The sequence below is a fragment of the Podarcis pityusensis genome, assembly GCF_964106645.2.
Source record: "Podarcis pityusensis genome assembly, chromosome: 17".
Classification (NCBI taxonomy): Eukaryota; Metazoa; Chordata; class Lepidosauria; order Squamata; family Lacertidae; genus Podarcis; species Podarcis pityusensis.
The window spans coordinates 11,931,072-11,951,610 of record NC_138042.1 but is presented as its reverse complement, the minus strand read 5'-3'; the positions used below and the strand labels follow the sequence as shown (position 1 = coordinate 11,951,610).

The following is a 20,539-nucleotide window of genomic DNA, read 5'->3' as shown; positions in this document are numbered from 1 at the left end:
CTTTTAAATCTGACTTAAGCTTCCCTTGTATCTAAAAGAAAATGCAGGCAGTTGTCATCTATTTTCAATTGCATAAAAGATAAATAACTGTTCATATTTATTTGCCTTTTAAAAAGGCTTTTTTTGTCTTTTTGAATATATTTTTAACACTTTAATCATCTTGTTAATACTGACATTAGTGTTTTATAGTAAAAATGTGAAAGTGTTAAGGGTGTTTGAACCCAACATTGTTTTTATTTCCCCCCTTTGTGAAGAGAGGGAGGTACTGTGGCTTCCTCGGAGCTCTGGTGGGCAAATGGGGCATCTAGATGTGCAGATGAGTATTCTAGAAGTGGGTGGACTAAGAATGCCAATGGAGCATTGGTGACTGATTGGCAGAGAAATAAAGCAACAGAAGCTTGCATAGGCAGTGGGGTCCCGAGCAGGAAACAAAAGAAGCCAAAATGGAAAACAAAGGCACAGAAAAGCAAGAGAGAGAGATCAGCAGAAGGAAAGCAAGCAAACGAGTGAGGACAAGGGTTGGAGACAAAGACAAAGAAGAGGTATGCTGGGGTTCTGAAGGTACTTGGCATCCTCAAGCTTTGGGGAAGAATGAGAAAATGGCTCACACCCTTTTTGCATGAATTGTCCACTCCTGTGGTATAACACCCACCCATCTAGATCATTAGTTAATGGTTCTCCTATTCCTTCTACATAGCTCTTAGAGTGTTCAGTTATTAATCCGTCTGGGTCTGGTGCTTTGGTTGCTTTTAATTCTTTAATTGTCTGTACAATTTGTTGGCATCCAGCAGTCTCAAAAGACAGTGGAGTGCACCTCCAGGGATGAAGTCAAACTGTTGTATTAGCAGCACCAAAGTGAACTCCCCGGGGCATAAGCCTGGGCAGTGAGTATGGAGGTGCTGGGCTGCCCAGACAACAACTCCCCTCTTGGCCTTGCTGATGTGGTCCAAAGGAAAGTAGAAAAATACGTTTGGCACAAGCTTAGTGGCAGGAGTTGCTGGAAGGAGGCATACAAGGCACCATCAAACCATCTTAGGGACTACACTCTGGATTGATGTAGGGTTTACTCCTTAGTCTTTTCTTCTCCCAAAGATGTCCCACCAGGCAGCAGAGATTTAGGGCTACCTTCCCAGGTTGACAAGTCCCATCTGCCTCTCACTTTCCTCTACAGCTTGTGTAGAAACCACCTTCTTGACCATTGCACCCACTATTGGTTTTGTCCACTCAATCCACCAAAGCCTGTCTTCGCATGCAGAGGAAGTCCTTAACTCACCAAGGATTTAAGACTCATCAGCTGCCCTAACATGGTTTAGCAGGCCAGTTGAAGCCATTTCCTGGGGTGTGGCCGCTGTCATATGCTGACAGCTTCTAGGAGCCACAGGTGAGAGCTGAGTGCAGAGTGGGGACCAAAGGTGAGCAAACTCCTCCTCTAACATTCCACACACCCCATTGCCTGTACAGGCATGTTTTATTAGGAGACCTTTGAACTGAGATGCTGGTAAACTTTCATGGGGACTTCTTTTAAAATGCAAACTGATGAGGGCATATGGAGAACTATGTTTAAGATTAGGAAAAAATGAGAAAGTGAGAGAAACCGACACTGACATATTCTCTTATTCTTACTCACATTTTAAGATTCTGACCTCTTATCATTGAACTCAAACTTCTCCTGTTTGTTTATCTTGTGCAAAAGAGTGTCCAATACAACCCAGGTTACTTTGAGGGCTATACAAGACAGTCTTAACATTATGTAGGCTGGGCAGAGCTTTATAGGTCTGAGATAACAGATTTTGAAATTAGCAGCTGTCCTGCAGTTTGTTACATTTACCCTCCATACAGGTTCAATAGCTTTGAAAAGAAATAATGGAGCTAAATAAAAATAGGTTTTCCATTTCTGTTATCACTTCTTGCACCATAACAAAGGGTCCTATTTTTCTTAAAATCATAGAACTGTAGAGTTGGAAGGGACCTGGAGGATCATCTATTCTCCTGTAATGCAAGAATATGCAGCTGTCCCTTTTGAGGATCAGACCTGCAAACTTGGTGTTATCAGCACCAGACTCTAATCAACTAAGCTATGTTTCTTACATATGTTTCTTACATATGTTTCTTACATATGTTTCTTACACTGGGCTGTTCTTGCCAAGAAAATATCTCCGAAGTTGTGGATCATTTTACATCCTCTCCCTGGCCTAAGTTTTGGTTGCCCCTGATTTCCTTGATGCCTCTATAGTCTTGCAAAGAGTTAAGTCTTCCAATCAGGTGCACATCACTGTATACTGTGTCTCCATGAGGAGCTCCTTGGAAAAAAATAAAGGTCTCTTATGAACGGCTCAACAGTTTCTCTAGACTTCTGAGCTCTTTGATAAAAACAGGCCCTCTCAAAGAAGACTGTTGGCTCATAGTCAGCAAAAGTAAATTTTTATAATTTATAAATGTTGCTGGCTTTTTGCCTGTAACATAAAGAAATGAACTTCGGTTCAAAATTCCTTTGCTGTGAGGCAAAAAGAAGCATTTCCCCCCTGTTCATGGCATACTGCAGGGTTACTAAAGCTGAAGGTGTCTGACACACTGCATGTGATTTGGCTTGTTTTTCAAAGCTCTACAAGTTTGAAACTTAACTTCTCTGGCACCATACCACTGAAGGTCATAGAACATCAATCAGCCATGTTCTTCACTGTCTCAAAGGAACAGGGACAAAAGAACAAAAGGAAATTCTCATCTCAATCAAAACTGCACCTTGACCAAGCCATAGAATGGTAATTTCTCCTCTCAGTTAACAATGCAAGTCTTTCTCCTCATTATATTTGCCTTTGAAACAATGCAGATTAGAGAAACGTTTTTGGGAAACTGTGAGTGAGGACTGTGTCAACTCTCATGCTCTGTAAGTTGTCAGAAAGTTGTTGGGGCATTTCAGAAATCATGGGAAAAAGAACCTAAATGTGTTTAACCTAAATGTAAAGCTGTAGAGAAAAGAACACACTCCCCCTAGTGGTGGAAGAAAGTACAGAGCAAAGTAGCATCTGAACCCCAGCATGCCACACTTGAATGGATAGAGTTGCACTCTATGTTTTAATGTAACTACTAGAATAAAGTTGTTAATTTATATACAGTACAGTCATACCTCGGGATAAATATGCTTCAGAATAAGTATTTTCGGGTTGCACTCCGCGGCGACCCGGAAGTAACGGAGCACGTTACTTCCGGGTTTCGCTGCTCGTGCATGCGCAGATGGTCAAAATGACATCACGCGCATGCGCGGAAGCGGCAAAAGGCAACCCGCGCACATGCAGACACACAGTTGCGTCTTACGTTCTGTTCAGGATGCGAACGGGGCTCCGGAACGGATCCCATTCGCATCCCGAAGATCTCAGGGCAATTCACAACATAAAAGGATAAAAGCACAAAATAAATAGTTAAACAAAAATATATATACTCCAATACAAGGACCACTTGGAACAATGCTGAGGCCCAGTAGTGGGCCATAGCCCATGGTTTGAGAAACACTATTCTCGGGGTTTTGTGATAGTGACATAAGCAGTAGGGGTGACAGTGAAGCTTGCATATTGGAGGGGTTGGGGAGCCAGAAAGGCCTTGGGTTGCCATTGGCTCAGCTGCTCTAATTCTAGAGAAGGTCAGGGCAGGCAGAAAATCCTTAAGCAAAGAGGAGGAGTAGAAGAGGCAGAAGCCTAGCAAAGAAAGAATGAAAGGGGAAGGATGCAGAAACATGAGTGGGAAGAGAAACTGGGAGAAAAAACAAGCTGAGGAGGGATGCACAAGGCTGGGTACCACAGAGTTCAGCACATTGCTTCACAGAATTGAAGTATCGGGCTGCAATACTTCTAGTCAGGTTGTAACATGTTTGGCAACAGCTTATGATGGGATTCTTCTCCCTCTTGCTTTTGCCTCTTAGTACAGATGTTTCCATTTGTAAGGTTAAGGGTCAATTAATGTTTTAGACTCAATATAGGAGCAGAAATGAACCCTGAGACTAGTTTGGAATAACATTCTAAGTTGGGAACAAAACATTCCATGTTGGTTTACAAGTTTAGAACTCACCATCTGATATTTGTGTGATGCCTTAGGATTGTAAAAATATAGACTTCTAGTGTATTATGCCTGCTGTAACTTTGCAAATCATAATACTGACAATCACTCAGTATTTGCACAGCAAACCATTATAAGCGGTATATAAACCTTGATAAACTACCGGTACTGTAAATGCCATTGTCAATTGTATTCCTAATTATTCTTCTTTATCTTGCTCCATTTCAGTGTATTGTTATTTCAACCAGTATGAACATAAAATATTCCTTTCTCCCTTCTGGTCATAATAACGTATTAAATTACAGACTGGTCAACACATTGCAATGTGAGTTGGTATACTGTGGTTGCCATGGGTATAAGCAAGAAAGTCCTGGGTTGAAATGTCAGTTTTTGTAGTAGTAGAAGAAAAGTCTCCAAACTTTTTTCTGTGGGCACATTTAGAAATCTAAGGAACTGTTGCAGGCACACCACAAAATAGTAGCAAATGTCATCCACCTCTCCTAAAAAACCCTGGGCACCACCCAAGGGCAAAACTGAATAAATTCCAGATTTAAAAAAATGAAAGGGTCACCATAGTCACCATATTGGGGATTCCAGAATTATAAACTCACTAGTGACCTGCCATGAGATCTTATGATGAAGGGCAGTATATATAATAATAAAAATCATAACAACAACAATAGCAGCAGCAGCCTTGGAAAAGACACTAGCTCTCAGCCCCCACTCCCACTTCCATCTTTAGTACTGAGTTAATATAGGTTTTTTTTCTAAAGTTAATTTTTAGCATATATTTAATGTGTACATTCTCCTAGAAGTTCACAGCAGCATACAGGTCTTACCCTCTTTTATCTCAACAATATCCTTGTGTGCTAGATTTAAGATGAGATGGTGCTGCTGACCAAAGATCACTCAGTATTTTTGTTTCACATTTAGCCTGAGGGTGGTTTTGTGCAAATTAGTTTCCCTCGCTGTGGTGTTTGGTTGGTTCTAATAAATCAAAGGTATTGTGTGAGTTCTGCTTTCAGGATATGCAGATCATCAAGGAGATTATGACAGCAGAGAACAAAGTGGACCCACATGAACCAAGCAAAGGCAACATTGGGACAAGCAATCTGGTTAGTACAACCAATCCAATTTATTCAAAGAAGTGAATCACACCACACTAGACAGGGCAGCAGAAAAACTAGCCGACAGCAAGAACCAGAGTAGTCCATCAGTATTTCTAACTAACATCTGCATGATGAACTAGTGCTATGGGGAAAGGAAAAAAAATTATCCCCTTTGACAATCCATCTTTAGTCACAAAGTGATAGCTGGGTTCTCAAACCTTTACTTGATGTAGACAAGAACCACAGGCACAGTTTAGCCCTAAATTAGTTTGAAGTGCTCAGTTTGTTGAATTGTTTGCATAGATATCTTAGGAAGTAATTCTGGCAGGCAACTGACTACACTGAGAACTAGAGTACTAATCTGATTGGCTTCAGGTTTATGCATGTTTTTTTCCCCCATACAGAGAAACTCGTTAGTTTTAGCAATTCTTGCAAATCCACCCGCCTCGCAAAATTGACATAGGCCCTGGAGCTCTCATTATCTTGGAAATTTCAGGAAAGCAGCTACAGGCAGCTAAAGGTATATTTGAGCGCAGAATGAAGACTGAAAACAGTTTCCCTTCTCCCTGTCTGTGTAATGTTGCTAAACAGTTTGACATCTCTGCCTTTGACACTTGCAGCAGACTAATCCCACAAGCAAGGGAAATACAAGTTCTGAACCATGTGCTTTAATTCTGTGCATAGTAGACATTTAAATAATTCAAGCTTCAAGAGGTCAAATTTCTAGAGAAGAGGTGCTGTAGAAATGTAGAGTCATGATTTGCCCAGGAGATTGTGACGCAGTATATAGCATATAGACTGTTCCCAAAGTCTTGTAGGAGGAGCATAGCGAAAGAAGGCAAATACATTGTCATTATTTATGTGTCCATGTTCATACATCTGCTGAATTTAAATGGGTCTGTATATCTGGATGTGACTCACAGTCTCCTCAATTATGATTGTTTCCCTGGCATAACATCATAAATAAAGACCTATCTGTCTTAGTGTGAAGGGGGAACGTTATTGACATTCCAGAGAGCATTCTCAGATAGGTTTGTCAGAATGAAGTGTTCTTGTTTTGCTTAAAATATTTGCAGTCACATTCTTCTAAAAAGGAAGGCTGAATTGAAATACAGAGTGCAGCAGCAAATAAACCGTGTTTGGTATTCATGATAAGGGAGATCAGGGGCACAGAGTTATGCCTCAGTCCCTCTGGTGCATCCCTTTTGCCCTGTTTATAGCCCTCCGTGAGTTGGAGGGCAAACCTCTAAAGCAGGGGTTCTAAACTGTGGAGGGAACCTCTAAGAATATAGGAGGTGCCCCATTTCACAATTCTGCCCTCAAGCACATGAAGGGCTCAAAAACAAGAACATGACATGGTGGAGGGAGGTGGAGCTTCAAAATGTTGTCCCAGTTCTCCCTCATGCCATTATTCCTGCAGAAGCACACATATAAGGCTTTAGTCTTTCACCCCAAGGTATCTGTGGCTGTCTGCAATTTTTCTAGCAGTTTCCAAGATGGTTGTGGAAGCTGATTTGAGGGTAATCCCAATTATGGAGGGAGCCTGTGTGGGCATCTGTATTACGTGTGCATCAGGTAACATGCTCAGCAGCAATTTGTCACGGTGGTTAGGAAAAATGCCATTAAGATTAAAGCAATCATTTCTGACCATATGCATAATTGCCCAGTCTACATCTGCATTTATTCAGTTTCAACTATATACTGCAGCTGATTCATGTGGCCAAAAATATACAGTGGTACCTCAGGTTAAGAACTTAATTTGTTCTGGAGGTCAGTTCTTAACCTGAAACTGTTCTTAACCTGAGGTACCATTTTAGCTAATGAGGCCTCCCACTGCCACTGCGCCACCGCCGCGCGATTTCTGTTCTCATCCTGAAGCAAAGTTCTTAACCCGAGGTACTATTTCTGGGTTAGCGGAGTCTGTAACCTGAAGCGTCTGTAACCCGAGGTACCACTGTATTGTGCAAATCAGCCTTTAATTGATTAGCAAATGTAGGGCTCTTTTGGAAGAAAATTCTCTTTGTTTACTGTGCCTATACAATAATAATAATAATAATCTTAAATTTCTTCATTTCTATTTTTTTCAAAGTATTTTCCTTTGGTAATCATCCTCAAAAGTAGCACCAGAGGTATACTGTTTCTGAGCATATTGATTCATTTAGATTCTCTGGCTAGTAGCCACTAACTGTCCTCCAGCTGCTTTTTAAATTATTAATGTGGCTATGTTTTTGGACATCACTTTAAAAAAGGCGAAGGCAAGATAAATTTGCAGAAGGTTGGCAGATATCTAATGAATATTACAAGGGGTTAAGTTTATTTCATAAACCTGACAGTTCAGAAGTCAGGTTTGATGAGGATAGGTAAATTTTTATTTAATACTAGAGATTGCATGCCTGTCAACTCCACTTGCCAATTCTCTTGCCGTTCCCCATCACATTAAACCCCTAGGGCTTGCCCTTCTCACCCCATGCAACTGTAATGCTTGCTTTTCACCTTCTTAAGCCCATTTGTGAAGCTATGTCTATTTTATTGCCCCACCAACCCATCCCTCCTTCTTCCTCACCTTTTGTGCAACACCACCTCCTTGTACACAAGCCAACTTCATGGTGACCTCCTGCATCTTCCTCTTCTTGCACACTGCAATGAATACTAACCAACCTTTTCATCTTCTGCCCAATTATGAAGTCACCATCCCCTCCTATTCTGCAGACCCTTTCATGCCCCTGATTTCATCTCAACCCCCATTCTTGTGTCTACTACTCCCTTTTTCCAACCTTCTTTGCACCCCCATTTTCACCCCTTTCCCTTCTCCCCCCTCTACTAGCTTTTCTCAACTCTTCCTTCTACATAGATCATCCCTGTTTCTATGCCTTCTCTCTCCTGTTCTGCAACCCCTTTGCTCACGTACAGCATGATCTATGTTACTGTATCTGTAAGATTAATAGAATCTTAAAAGCAAGGCTGTTTGTTAGCTTGTTCAGTTAGAGAAGGTTAAGTTCAGTTGATGGATGTTGTACATCAGAGGCACCGAGTTCCAACCGACATTGGGGGCCTTGTCATGTGCATGTGATGTCAGGGGCAGACTTTGGTAATATGGGGTCCTGAGCAAGGACAAAATCTTGTGCACTCACACCCAAATATTTCTTATTTTCGCAATAATTCCTTTGGAGAGTTGCTTTTTTATGGATCTTCTCAGTAGGTCCCCATGTAAATATAGGCAATATTGTTATTGTTGTTTTGTGCCCCCTCAGCTCGGTGCCCTGTGAGAGGGAATTGCCTGAACTGTTCTAAATCCACTGCTGGCAGAGCACCCATTTCATGTATATTTCCTGGTACTAGGGAATGATTCTTGTTGTTATCAGACAGCAACAGCATGTGTGTGTGCACGCGCTCATGGGTTTGTGTGTGAAATCCATATTGTGTGATCTCCCCAATCAGGACCAGCAGAACACAGCTAACTTTCTGCAGTAAACATTAGGCTGTCTGTAGGTTAGTGAAACAGCAGGAGTAAGTGTACTCTAATTTCATGTTACATCACATTCCCATGACAGCCATTTTGTGTTATGCCATGCCTCTGACAGCCACTTGGTGACTTACAACATTTTGACAAAATTCACTGTCCTATGGCTGTAATAAAGATTCTTCTTGTTGTTGTCAAAATTCCTAATGTGCCCTTTTGCCCAGAAAAAGTTGGCAACCCATTCCAGGTAATTGGGCATGACTTTCGACAGCAGTCTAGCATATTCTACAGCTTTTTCAGATTCCTGGCATGCACTCATCTCCTCTTTTACATGTGAATATACACATCCCTCATTTTCTCTTTAAAAATAAAAAATAAATAAACCCTGCTACTGCAGACATGTTGGTATATGCCCTAAGTTTGCTATCTTTGCCACATGAAACGGATTCTGTCAAGGGGAAAATAATGTGTGATCAGCTGGGCAATATTTGACATGCAAAGTAGCTAATTTCTTACATTATCACAACTCCAGTTGCCAGCAGGATGTGCGAAAAGCATAACAAAGAGAAGATAATTGAATTCCAAAAATAATGCATATTCATCAGGAGGCCAACTAGTGGATAATCTTCACCATAGCTGTGCTTTTCACCACTATAGAAACCATTGTTATGTTGCCCTTGAATAAGGAATCTGTTTAATTTGTAATGAGGACTGGCTCCAAAGTTGCTAATTTTCTATTTAATGTTGTTGACCCATCTTCAAAAATAAGAACAGTAGGTCAAGGGATTTTGTAGGCATTTTACAAACGGATGTAACATTATCTTCCTGCTGAATGGATTTGTATTTTACTGGATTTTTGTTGTTATTGTGATGGGTTTGTGGGTGCTTTGACTCCCCGAAATGCCTGTGTCTAATAGCTGCTGGGTCTAATTGGTGTTGGGAGTTCAAACAATGCTTGGAGTATTGAAATGGGCTGCCAGATGCTGGATTTAGGAAAAATATAGGCCAAACTAGCTTTCCCATTCAGGAAATCACCTGGGAGAAGAACCATCAGGAAGAACAAAGGGAAGGTGAAGAGCCATTAGGAAGATATAGGCTGTGCCAGACAGCAAGGGGATGGAGCCCCTCGTTCGATGGAGTAATAGTTAGCAGAGCTGAGTTCAGGATTGCAGGGGTGATTATGTGACCTGGGAGGAAAGTGGTTGCAGTCTGTTAAATGTGGCAACCTGAAGGGGGGACGGTCAGAACACAATATGAACTGACAGTTTGAATCCAAGGCTGCAGCAATGGGAGACACAGGACCCTCTTAAAGTGCAATGCTGGAAGCCCCCTCCCAATCCACATCATAGCCTCAAGTTGTATATATGTATAAACTGTGTGTGTGTATATATATATATATATATATATATATATATGCCATATATCAAAAGCACACCACAAAGTCTCCGCTGTGTCTCATTTCCAAAGGAAACAAAGACCCTGGACCCCTGGAATCTTGCACCTCTCAGAGACTGGGGTAGTGTGTAACATTATGTAGATATTTATTGTGAGCTGCTTGGAGGGCCTTAGTGGCGGGGGGAAAGAGAGGTAGATTTAAAAGTAAAGTAATAAAGAAGGCCAGTTGGGAATACTTCAGTAAAGTAATGGACAACTGGAGAAAATATAGGCATCTGAATACAATATACTGAACCAACTTGTTTGAACCTTTTCTTCTGGGTCAATCCAGAACTGACTCCAACCATGCCTGCAGGACATGAGTCACTAATTTTAATGGCACAGTGCGATTCTAAGGGTCTATAACTCAATGACTGAGCATAAACTCTGAATGCAAAAGACCCCAGGTTGACGCCCTGCTATTTCTGCCTAAATGGATCTTGGCTGGCAGACATGTGGGGGCAAGCTACACATTTTAACACAATGAAGTGTGGCCAAGATGGGATTAAAATTTTGAACCACTTGGGCATTGCCCAAATTGCTGTACTCTCACCTATCAAAGAGGGCTAACAAGTCATTGCTAGTGGCATTTTTGTGTAGCAAAGTGTTACAATATTGCAGGTGTTAATGTAGTGTTGCAGCTTGGGCAACATATGAAGTGATAATTTAACAGAATAGATGCAGGAGTCATCTGTGTTGTGATAACAAACTAGATGGAAATCCATCCAGGGCCTTCAGAATAGAACTTCTAATGCTGCTGCAGAAAAAACTGGGCTCCGTCATACTAAAAACTTCATAGAGATCCAAAATAATAAAACCAGGTCATATGGCAAAGTACTTATCATAAATAGTGACTTATTGGCTAAAAAAAGGTAATTAATGCTACAGGGCAAAATAATCCCAATCATAAACTGTAAAATAGGTTGTAATTGAAATAGCTGCAAAATACATTATAAAGATTGGCCTTAGTGACTTGGATTTAATTTGTACAAAGATCTTTTCAAAAATGAAATGCCTCATTTAAACACTAGATGGCATTTAAACTATAGTAAAATCAATAGAAAGTTAGATTGTTCGCTGAAAATACGAACACTAATTGATAGCTAGATCTTCTAGCACCTTATAACTTGTTCATTTTGTTTGACAATAAAACAGTCCGGAAAGTAAAAACAACCAGAGATGCAGACTATAAAAGAGCATTCCTTCTACCTCTCTCTCTGTGGCTTCTTCCATGAACATTAATAATGAGCTAAGAGGCTAATCATGTCAGCTTTTTCAGCTTCTTTACAGCTGATGTAAGGCAGAGGTGGTTTTAGGGCAGCGCCACTGGTTCCCAGTAAAGGTCTTGGAGTCCTCCTGCTTCTTTTCCCAAAGCTGGGCAAACACTTACTGAGCTTTGAGAAGGAAGCAAGAGGGCTCTAGGACCCTGTCAGAGTCTTACACCTGCTTCCCAAAGCCTGGCACAGAACTTCAGCTCAGGTTCTGTGTCAGGGCCTGATGCTGGGTTCAGCATCTTCACTGCTTACATGACTGGTCTTCTTGAGCTAGCTCCTTCCTCCTCCTTTGTGCCAGGGTTCTGGCTGTTGTTCAGGTTCAGGGTCATGAAATCCAGGATCATGTGCACTAAATATAAATAATAAATCTGGGCTTGAGCAATCTGGGAAGGTTTGGACAGTGTTTCCATGAAAGATGAGTGCCTTTGAAATTCTCCATAGAAATAACACTCCGTAGAAGCAAGTGACTGGAAAACATCCCCGGAACAGTTGATCCATTGCAGCAGCACAGCCAAAGATGGAACAGTCCATGGGAGTACAGACCACTGCAAAGTAGTGCAGCACCTTAATCACTGCAAATGCTTCTGAGTTTTGTTTGTTCTCTCTCCATCTTGCACCCACCCAGGGGAATAAAAGGGGGCTGCTTTTGCCCATTTTGAAGGAAGTATAATTCATGTCTACAAAGTATGTGGCATCTATCAGAGCAAAGCTGCAGGTCAGAGCTGGTGCAAAACATTGAATGTCTGCCTGAGGCAGGTAGCATCAATGCCATCACCCTGTTTATTCACCCACACCCTGAAATGTTTAGTGCTTTGCTGTGGCTAATGTGGCATTTGTGCGGGCTGTACCTTGGCCCCAAGCTCCCTCTTCCCTCTGTCTCACTGAGAAAGGGCCAGGAGTCCTTCAGAGCAAGGAATTTTGGGCAAGGTGACCCAACAGATTGCCTGTGTGGTGGCTAGAAATCTTTTTTAAATGGTTAAAAGTTTTCAATAATAAAATACAAAACAATAATGCAGTGTGTATTTACCCATTGTGGCATTACGCTCTTTTATTTAATCCCTGACTGGCAGTGGTCCTTCGTGTGAGCAATACAGGAAAGCGAATGAAGCAGCCAAGTAGTAAAATGGTACCAAAGCAGCAGAAGTAGCAAGGGAGAAACCGTAGTGCTAAAAGAGAGTTAATTATTCTGTCCCCCTTCCACTGCACTCCCATTCATAATTTTCTCCTCCCCACATTGCAACTTATGAGGTAGTAGATTACAATGGCTATAAAGGCAATGCTATTTGAAAAGAGCCATAGAATCACAGAATTATAGAGTTGTAAGGGACCCTAAGGGTCATCTAGTCCAACCCCCTGCAATGCAGGAATATGTAGGGGGTCCATATGGGGATCAAACCCATGACCTCGGCATTATCAGCACTACGCTCAAATGGGAGGGTTAAAGTGCAAAAGTTGATTTCTAGAAGGGAGCTATAAGTCACCGAGAAGGAAATGATTAGAGCAATGTTATGGGCCAAGAAAACAGTGCAATAGTTTATCTACATCTGAATAAATTTTGCATCTATTTTGGAGCTGTTAAGCAGATGCTCCATCAAAAGTGAATGGAAAAAATGTGGCTATTCTACTCCAAATTATTTTTTGGGATGGTGTCTTTGTTTTGGAAGAAATTGAAACTTACTAACATTCAGCCCAGCTCTCTATGGAGTGCAAGGTTTTGTTTTGTGTTGTTTTGTTTACCTACAGATATCCATAATGTATCCAGAACCAAATAGTCACTGAAAAGTGAGCTAACCTCCTCAACACTTTACTTACTTGTTCATGTTCCGAGCCCAATTCACTACTGTTTCCTAGAGTTTGCAACAAATCAAATTATTTTGTTCAGTGTAAGCAGTGGGGAACCTTTTTGGTTTGAAGGGCCTGATCCTTATCAGTATCAGCCTTGCAGGACAAAGTTGACAGGTAGGTGGAGCTGCCCACCTGTCAAAATCCCTTGTATGGGGTTTGCACTTGGGAACCACACAACAAAGGACAACTGAGCATATGGAGAACAAAGTGGTTGTTTTTCCCTCATCCACCATTAATAAGGATGGGACAAACAAGGCTGAAATTTGCAAGTGACAACAGCAAGTAGGACTTCTAGGCTTTGCTGCTTGATTGGGAAGAGAGAAGCTTAACACTGGGTTCAGGAGTGCCAGACAGCCCAAACCCAACACTTAAAAATATATATGATATATGGAAATATGTAGCTCACTTCATAGTTGGGATTTACTGCAGTATTTTGATATAGCCTGATACCCTTTTTTTGGCTTTGATTTACATAGCCTCCTTCTCTCATTTAGTTGCACTAGCCAGCAATCAACTCTGAACATAAATAATGATATGTGTAATAAATCAGACATTCTTGTACACATCAAACTGTGAATATATATATCACCTTTGAACAAATTTTTAGCTCTCTGAGTAACTCAAAACTTGTTTGCACTCAGATAGGTAAGCTGTTGTAAAGATCAAGTGTCTCAGTTCTGCAAAGCCTTGTTCTGTGTTCTTTATATGTTGTGATTTGATATATTGCTACTATTTGCATGTCATTCTTTGTGCTGGAACTCTGAGTTATTCTTGCTTGTGAAGGGAAGTATTTTAACTTATTTTGGTCTTGGATGTTTGTTCCCGAGTCCATTTCTATGTGCACTTGCTATGAACCAGTTCTAATTTTTCTAGAGCGGCATTTGTTACAACTTTAGCATGCTTCTTTAATTATCTAGCTACATACCAGAGACATTATAGAATCAAACTCTGAACAAATCATTATTTGGCCATATAGAAAACTAACTGAGATGGTCTCTTGATGCAAGTATCTATTTAACATTGACCAACGAAGTTTGAAGGATGACACACATATCCTGTGAGGGGAGTTGCTGATATGAATCAAGTGTGTAGGAGTCATGTTACTCTCAGATAGAAGGAAAGTGTGTTCAGGGGGCATTCAGGGTCATGTGCTTAGCCCCATGCTCAAATTCATACTGCTTTTCCTGCTCCCATAATTGCTGTCATTGCATTCAGCATAATGCTGAATAGAGAAGCTGCATGACTTTGAGTGTGAGACTAAATCAGAGCTGGATTATAATGGTGCAACTACAGCAGCTGCTCCAGGATCCACACCACAAGGAGCCTCAGACCTCCTCATGCACACTCACTACTCACATACAGACCACAGATGTATCCATGCCTCACTTACTCATATACAGTATATACATATCACTCATACATCTCTCCCTTTCTCTCTGCCTAAGTGTGTATCTCCCACACAGACCACACACACACCGCTAACATATTCATATTTCTTTTGTACACACACACCTCTCACAGACCACAGGTACAAACAGACGCTTCTCCCTTTTCACTCACACATTCACACAAGTCGGACTTATGCATCCAAAATATGCCATATTCAGGCAAGATTAAGATTGGTTGAAACCTTGGAGCTGTAATTTTCAGGGATGAAAATATATAGAGAGAGTGGTCCATCCTTTATAAGGATTGTGGAGTTCAGAATGCATTTCATATGAGAGAAGTTTCATAGTTTGTTTCCATCCTACTAAAAAAAAATGGGCATAATCCAGACAAATACAAGCATTTATATGTCAGTCTGATGTCAATGGAAGACATATAAACACACATTAATGCACCAACTGGAATGATTTAAATGTGCTTAACTGTGGCTGAATTGCGCTGTGTGCTTTGTACTAAGTTTAATTATCTGCCGTTTCTGTGCACCGAGAAGTATGTAACTCAGTTTTTTTTTAAAAAAAATTAACTTTCTGCAATCCAAACTGTGCCCCAAGGAAAGTTGGATTTTATATTATGTATTAAATAAGCAAATTAATATATTTGTATATTTTCTCTTATGCATAATGTATTCTGCAATGTTTGCTGTTTTTACATAATTCAAGCCCCTCTTCCATCTACTGGAATTATTATTCAGATTGGTCCTTCCTCCTAGCTTCTGAGATTTCATAAAGAAATTATATGTTCAATGTCATGTTCTGAGCTCTTCCTGCACTCCTGCGGAATTGTGGCATATACAGAGCCCATTCATAACTCCAGAGCAAAGTAAAAAGTAAAAGACAGCAAAAACAACAACAACAACAACAACAACAACAACGTGATTCAGGAATTTTGCAGCTTTGGTAAGGTTCATTCTGGGTTCTTTCTTAGGGAGAGGTTTTACTTATATAGAATTATTACTGGAATTTTGAGTCACAGAAGAATATATGAGGTCTGAAATTACAGGATACAAAACAAGCAATGTATGAATAATATTTAGAAGAGGATACAGAGATTTCTCCTGTTCTCTCTTCCAAAAATGGAAAGATAATAAAGGGGGGGGGGAGAATTCCAAAGGGGAATTGATTATTCCCTTTCATTCAGACTGCATAGCATTGCAGCAGTGCAAAAACAGGGATGATACATTGAATGCTTTCACAATACAACAATGAGCTCTTATTATGCTATTGAAGAAATGAATTATACGTTTTACTTCTCTTTCACTACTGAATCCACAATGAGAACAAGATAGTGTAATTAAATGATACCTTATGCATTGTGAAATGCCCCCAGACATTTCAATATGCTGTTCATTTCAATATTTTAACAGTGCCCTGATAATGTATGAAAATTAAAGCAGACAAGAAAAGACCAGAAACTTACATCTATTTCTAATCTCTACACAAAAATGTTCTAGCACATCATTCAGGGGTGCAGGTCTTATATTATCTCTCTTGCCTTCTATACATGCTCGGATTTTCTATTTGCTAGGACTCTTCCCAGTGTTTCTGACTGACACAGAGCAGCATTTGCTGCAACCTCAGAGCTACTTTTTGCAGTAATCTCACTTACCAATCTGCCTTCACCACACCTTTCTCAACATTTCAGGGAGTAGAGCACCTATCAGCTTTGCATAGCACTTTACTATAATCCTCCACTCTTCTCCTATGATATTACTGCCATTCTGGATACACACATTGTGGCACAGCAGGCTGTCCACTTCTGCATATTAAGCCTCTTCTCTCCTCCTGCCTCATTGACTGACTCTTACCCAAGGGCTCTGACATCCAAACTATTCTCATCAGAAGCAGGAACAGAGAGGCACAAGGGGACCTGGACAAATGTTGGATACTGGATACTCTAAAGCAGGGCTTGGGAACTGCTGGTGGCAAGGGAAAATATAGGTACAGTGGTACCTCGGTTTAAGAACAGCCCTGTTTACGAACTATTTGGTTTACGAACTCCACAAAACCAGAAGTAGTGTCCCAGTTTGGGAACTTTACCTTGGTCTAAGAATGGAAGCCGAATGGTAAAAGGGCACCAGCGGCGGGAGGCCTCATTAGGGAAAGTGTGCCTCAGTTTAAGAACGGTTTCGGTTTAAGAATGGACTTCTGGAACGGATTAAGTTCGTAAATTGAGGTACCACTGTATATAGAAAGGAGACTTTCTGGTTGCCAAGATCCAAGTCTGGGGCAAGTACACTTTGGTGAGAGAACCCAAAAAGAGATTTAAAAACACAAAATATGCAGCAAAGCAAATCATGGAAATAGACCTTTAAAATTTGTCCTTGTGAGTTCCAAAATTCTTGCCTTAACATAGAAAAAGGCCACACGATTGGTAAGTTAAAAATGATTTACTTACAAACTCTCCAAAGGTCAGATTCATGTGTTTTTCCATACAGCATTCAGAAAGAGTTGCACAGGCAGTAAAATTTGGCTTAACTACAGTGGTGTAGGTTCCTAATTGTTGGTATTGGAACACAGTAATGGCTTGTAAGAGCCATGTGGTCACAGCTGTAGCAACCTGCTCAAAACCTCTTCTTCTTAGGTAGGCTGGGAGAGAACAGTAGGCTTGATAACCTAGTTCCTCCAAAGGTGAGCTGAGCCTGGCAGGACAGCTTACTCTTTGGTCTAAAACCTTTCATGCATTAATTAGACAAGTATGTCAGTTATGTGTGTCTGGTTATCACACAGGAACCTTACGTCAGGGATCAGATGCATCCCTCCAGGTGCTTTTCAGTTACTGCACAGCTGTCTCCCACTAAGGGTTAGGATCTTTACAACTGGCCTTTTCGGAACAGTTTAGGAATACAAACCTTTCAAAGGCCTAACCATTTGATGCATCCACATGAGGCAATTGGGTTGTTGTTTTTTATAAAAAAAAAATACATTCGAGGCACAGTCTCCCTTAATTTCCTGCAGGATGGGAGGAGGTTTAAGCCTTTCTACATCAACCATGATCCTGAAAAGGATCGCCCCCTCTCCACACATACAGAGACTTAGAGCAGCAATTATCAACAGACAAAAAGCTTCCATTGGAAAATACCTGTTTCTCCCCACTGGGCCTCTTGTGGTTTAGCAGCAGCTCAACAGCTCCAACTACCTCTTTCCTGATGGCATGTAGCAAAGCATCCCCAACATAGACGTTAAAGTTCAAAAGTAGCTCTATGAGCTCCAGGTTCTCATTTTCTATTGCAATAAGAAGAGCCGTTCTTCCAAGGGGGTCAATGCAATTAATATTGATCTTGAAATATATCTCTGCTTCTTCTAGGGCTTGCTTCACACTGGCATAATCTCCTTTTTCCACAGCATTCAAATAGGCTTTCTCAGGAGGTGAGAGTTCAGACTCAGCTCGTACAATGCGTAGCGGGATTCGATCTCGGTAAGGGGCACTGACGCTTCTTCTATAATAGAACTGGGCCATAGTTCACACCAGCCTAACCATGTCTTTCTGCAATAGAAAAGAGAACGCACATCAGTTGAACATTCCTGGAGCACAATATAGCGAGTACACTATTATTATAGCAATGGAATTTCACAGAAATGGCTGTGTTCATGTTTAGCAACAGGAAGACGAAAAACTGCATAAATACGTAGATCACAGAAGCTTAACTGGTTTTATGAATTTATGTACATAGCATTATGTATTATCTTAATATTATTGAAAAACAATAGATGAATTAATATGATTGAATTGAATTACATAATAGACCTAAGACAGCCAGAGAGCTTAACCAAGAACAGTATTTGATAAGTGTTATGCAGAGTTAACTCAGGTGACCTTTGCCTGAAAATACAAACATTTTTCTTGCAAAGAAAAATTCAGAACCAAACAAAAGCCCAAGTCTTACACCGTGTAGTCGATATTTGTTGGGACTGCAACATAAGGTTTGCGTTTAGGCCCTCAAGCATTGCAAGGTTGCTCCATATTGTAGTTTAGGATTCTATTGGGAGGCACTTGAAATCATTTCATTAATGTACTGAAATATCTACTGACTGGTACTGATGCTGTTGCTCTAAATTTATATCCTTTAAAGTTGGCCTTGTTAAAAGGAAAGCACCTGGCCATTACCACAGTAACCTTTCTTTCCTCAAATTCTGTGTAGTCTCAGGGCAATATTTTTACCTCCTAAAAATAAAGACTGAAAATAAAATAATTCTGAAACATTTCGCTTGCATCTCAAAAGCAAAGGAAGCTTGTTATGATTTTGCTCTCCTTTGTTCCCTCAAGTGTCATTTTTTAAATGAGGCCAGAAACCACAGAATGAAGTTGAAAGACTAATATAATAGAAAAATGGGCCTAAACTCAAACCAAACTCCACAATAATAATTTTTCTTGTTTAGAATGAAGAACAGGTGTGTGTGCAGCAGGGATATCTGAACTGTGCAACGTTTTAAATGAAAAGGTTACTATTGCTGTTATTTTTGAATGATCAATTTTATACATTTTCAAAAACATTATTGGCCATTTAAAACAAAACAATTTGGGACTCTTAAGTGGCCATGATATCTTGCAGAACATCTGTTGAAAGGGTGAGAGAGACTGTGCAATAAGGTGAATCCGTGGTAATGTTAATGCAAGGAAATACTATAGCTTAGAATATGTCCTCTTTACTGTGAGTTCCTTCTGCAGCCTCTTCCATCACATTTCTTGCTTACCACTATGCATTCTCTTACAGCTTTCAGAATACCCAGTACTAATCACAATTACAGCATAGTTTTCCATGATACCCCAACTTTTTTTGTTGAACCCTTTAGACTACATTGCACATCCTCATTATACTGATCTCTTCCATCGATTCCCTTTGTTATCTCCCTTCTTTCAATATTCAAAACACCACACACACTCAAGATGGAGATAGACTGAAATTGCAGAGTTTTGAGAAATTAAAAAACAAAGTGCGAGATTGGCTTCATTATTATCAGATAATGGAGGCATATAATTTGGACAAGAAAATTGGCTTCCAGGTGGAGAAATCAAAATTAGAAACAGAACTGTTAGAACCCAAAACTAAGAATTTGTCAAAGATGTGTAACTTGCTGTTGAAATGGAATACTCAGGATGAAACGGTGAAATCAGCTATGATTAAATGGGCACAAGATGTTGGACATAACATAATGATGGCTGACTGGGAACAGTTCTGGACCACAGGTATGAAGTTTACGGCATGCAATGCCTTAAGAGAGAATATTATGAAAATGATATACAGGTGGTACATGACACCAGTCAAGCTTGCAAAAATCTATCATTTGCCCGATAATAAATGTTGGAAATGTAAAGAAACTGAAGGTACATTCTTTCACCTTTGGTGGACGTGCCCAAGGATTAAGGCTTTCTGGGAGATGATTTTTAATGAATTGTAAAAGGTATTTAAATATACCTTCTTGAAGAAACCAGAGGCCTCTCTCCTGGGCATAGTCGGCCAATCGGTGTTAAAGAAGGATAGAACTTTCTTTATGTATGCCACAACTGCAGCAAGAATACTTATTGCAAAGTACTGGAAGACACAAGACCTACTCACTCTGGAAGAATGGCAGATGAAGGTGATGGACTATATGGAACTGGCGGAAATGACTGGCAGAATCCGTGACCAGGGAGAAGAGTCGGTGGAAGAAGATTGGAAGAAATTTAAAGACTATTTACAGAAATACTGCAAAATTAATGAATGTTAGAATGATGTTGGATTGAAGTTAAGTGGTTTTTAGCTGTAATGGTATAAAGGAATATGAAAAAATGGATTTTTAACAGGTAAAAATTTAATGCTATAATATATTAAGATTAAAGATCAGGATAAAACAAAGAGGGAAAGGATTTGCTGAACTAATAAATTGAACTGGAATACAAAAAAGGGAGGTATGAGGAGGTCCGGGAAACAAGCAAATGAAAGATAA

At 40.3% G+C, this 20,539-nt stretch overlaps 1 protein-coding gene and 1 long non-coding RNA gene across 3 annotated transcripts in view; one reads left to right on the top strand and one right to left on the bottom strand.

Moving 5' to 3' along the window:
- Positions 1-20,539, bottom strand: part of TRPC4 (transient receptor potential cation channel subfamily C member 4) — a 64,552-nt gene that overhangs the window by 33,465 nt on the left and 10,548 nt on the right. For both annotated transcript variants that reach the window (XM_080987751.1, XM_080987750.1), the window contains exon 2: positions 17,694-18,098. In XM_080987751.1, coding sequence (XP_080843877.1) covers positions 17,694-18,071 — 378 coding nt within the window. In that variant the 5' untranslated portion in view covers positions 18,072-18,098. The remainder of the gene's footprint in view (positions 1-17,693; positions 18,099-20,539) is intronic.
- On the top strand, positions 15,536-17,510 carry LOC308466834. Its single transcript, XR_013980997.1, has 2 exons — positions 15,536-17,320; positions 17,356-17,510. It is a non-coding gene; the product is annotated as an uncharacterized lncRNA (long non-coding RNA).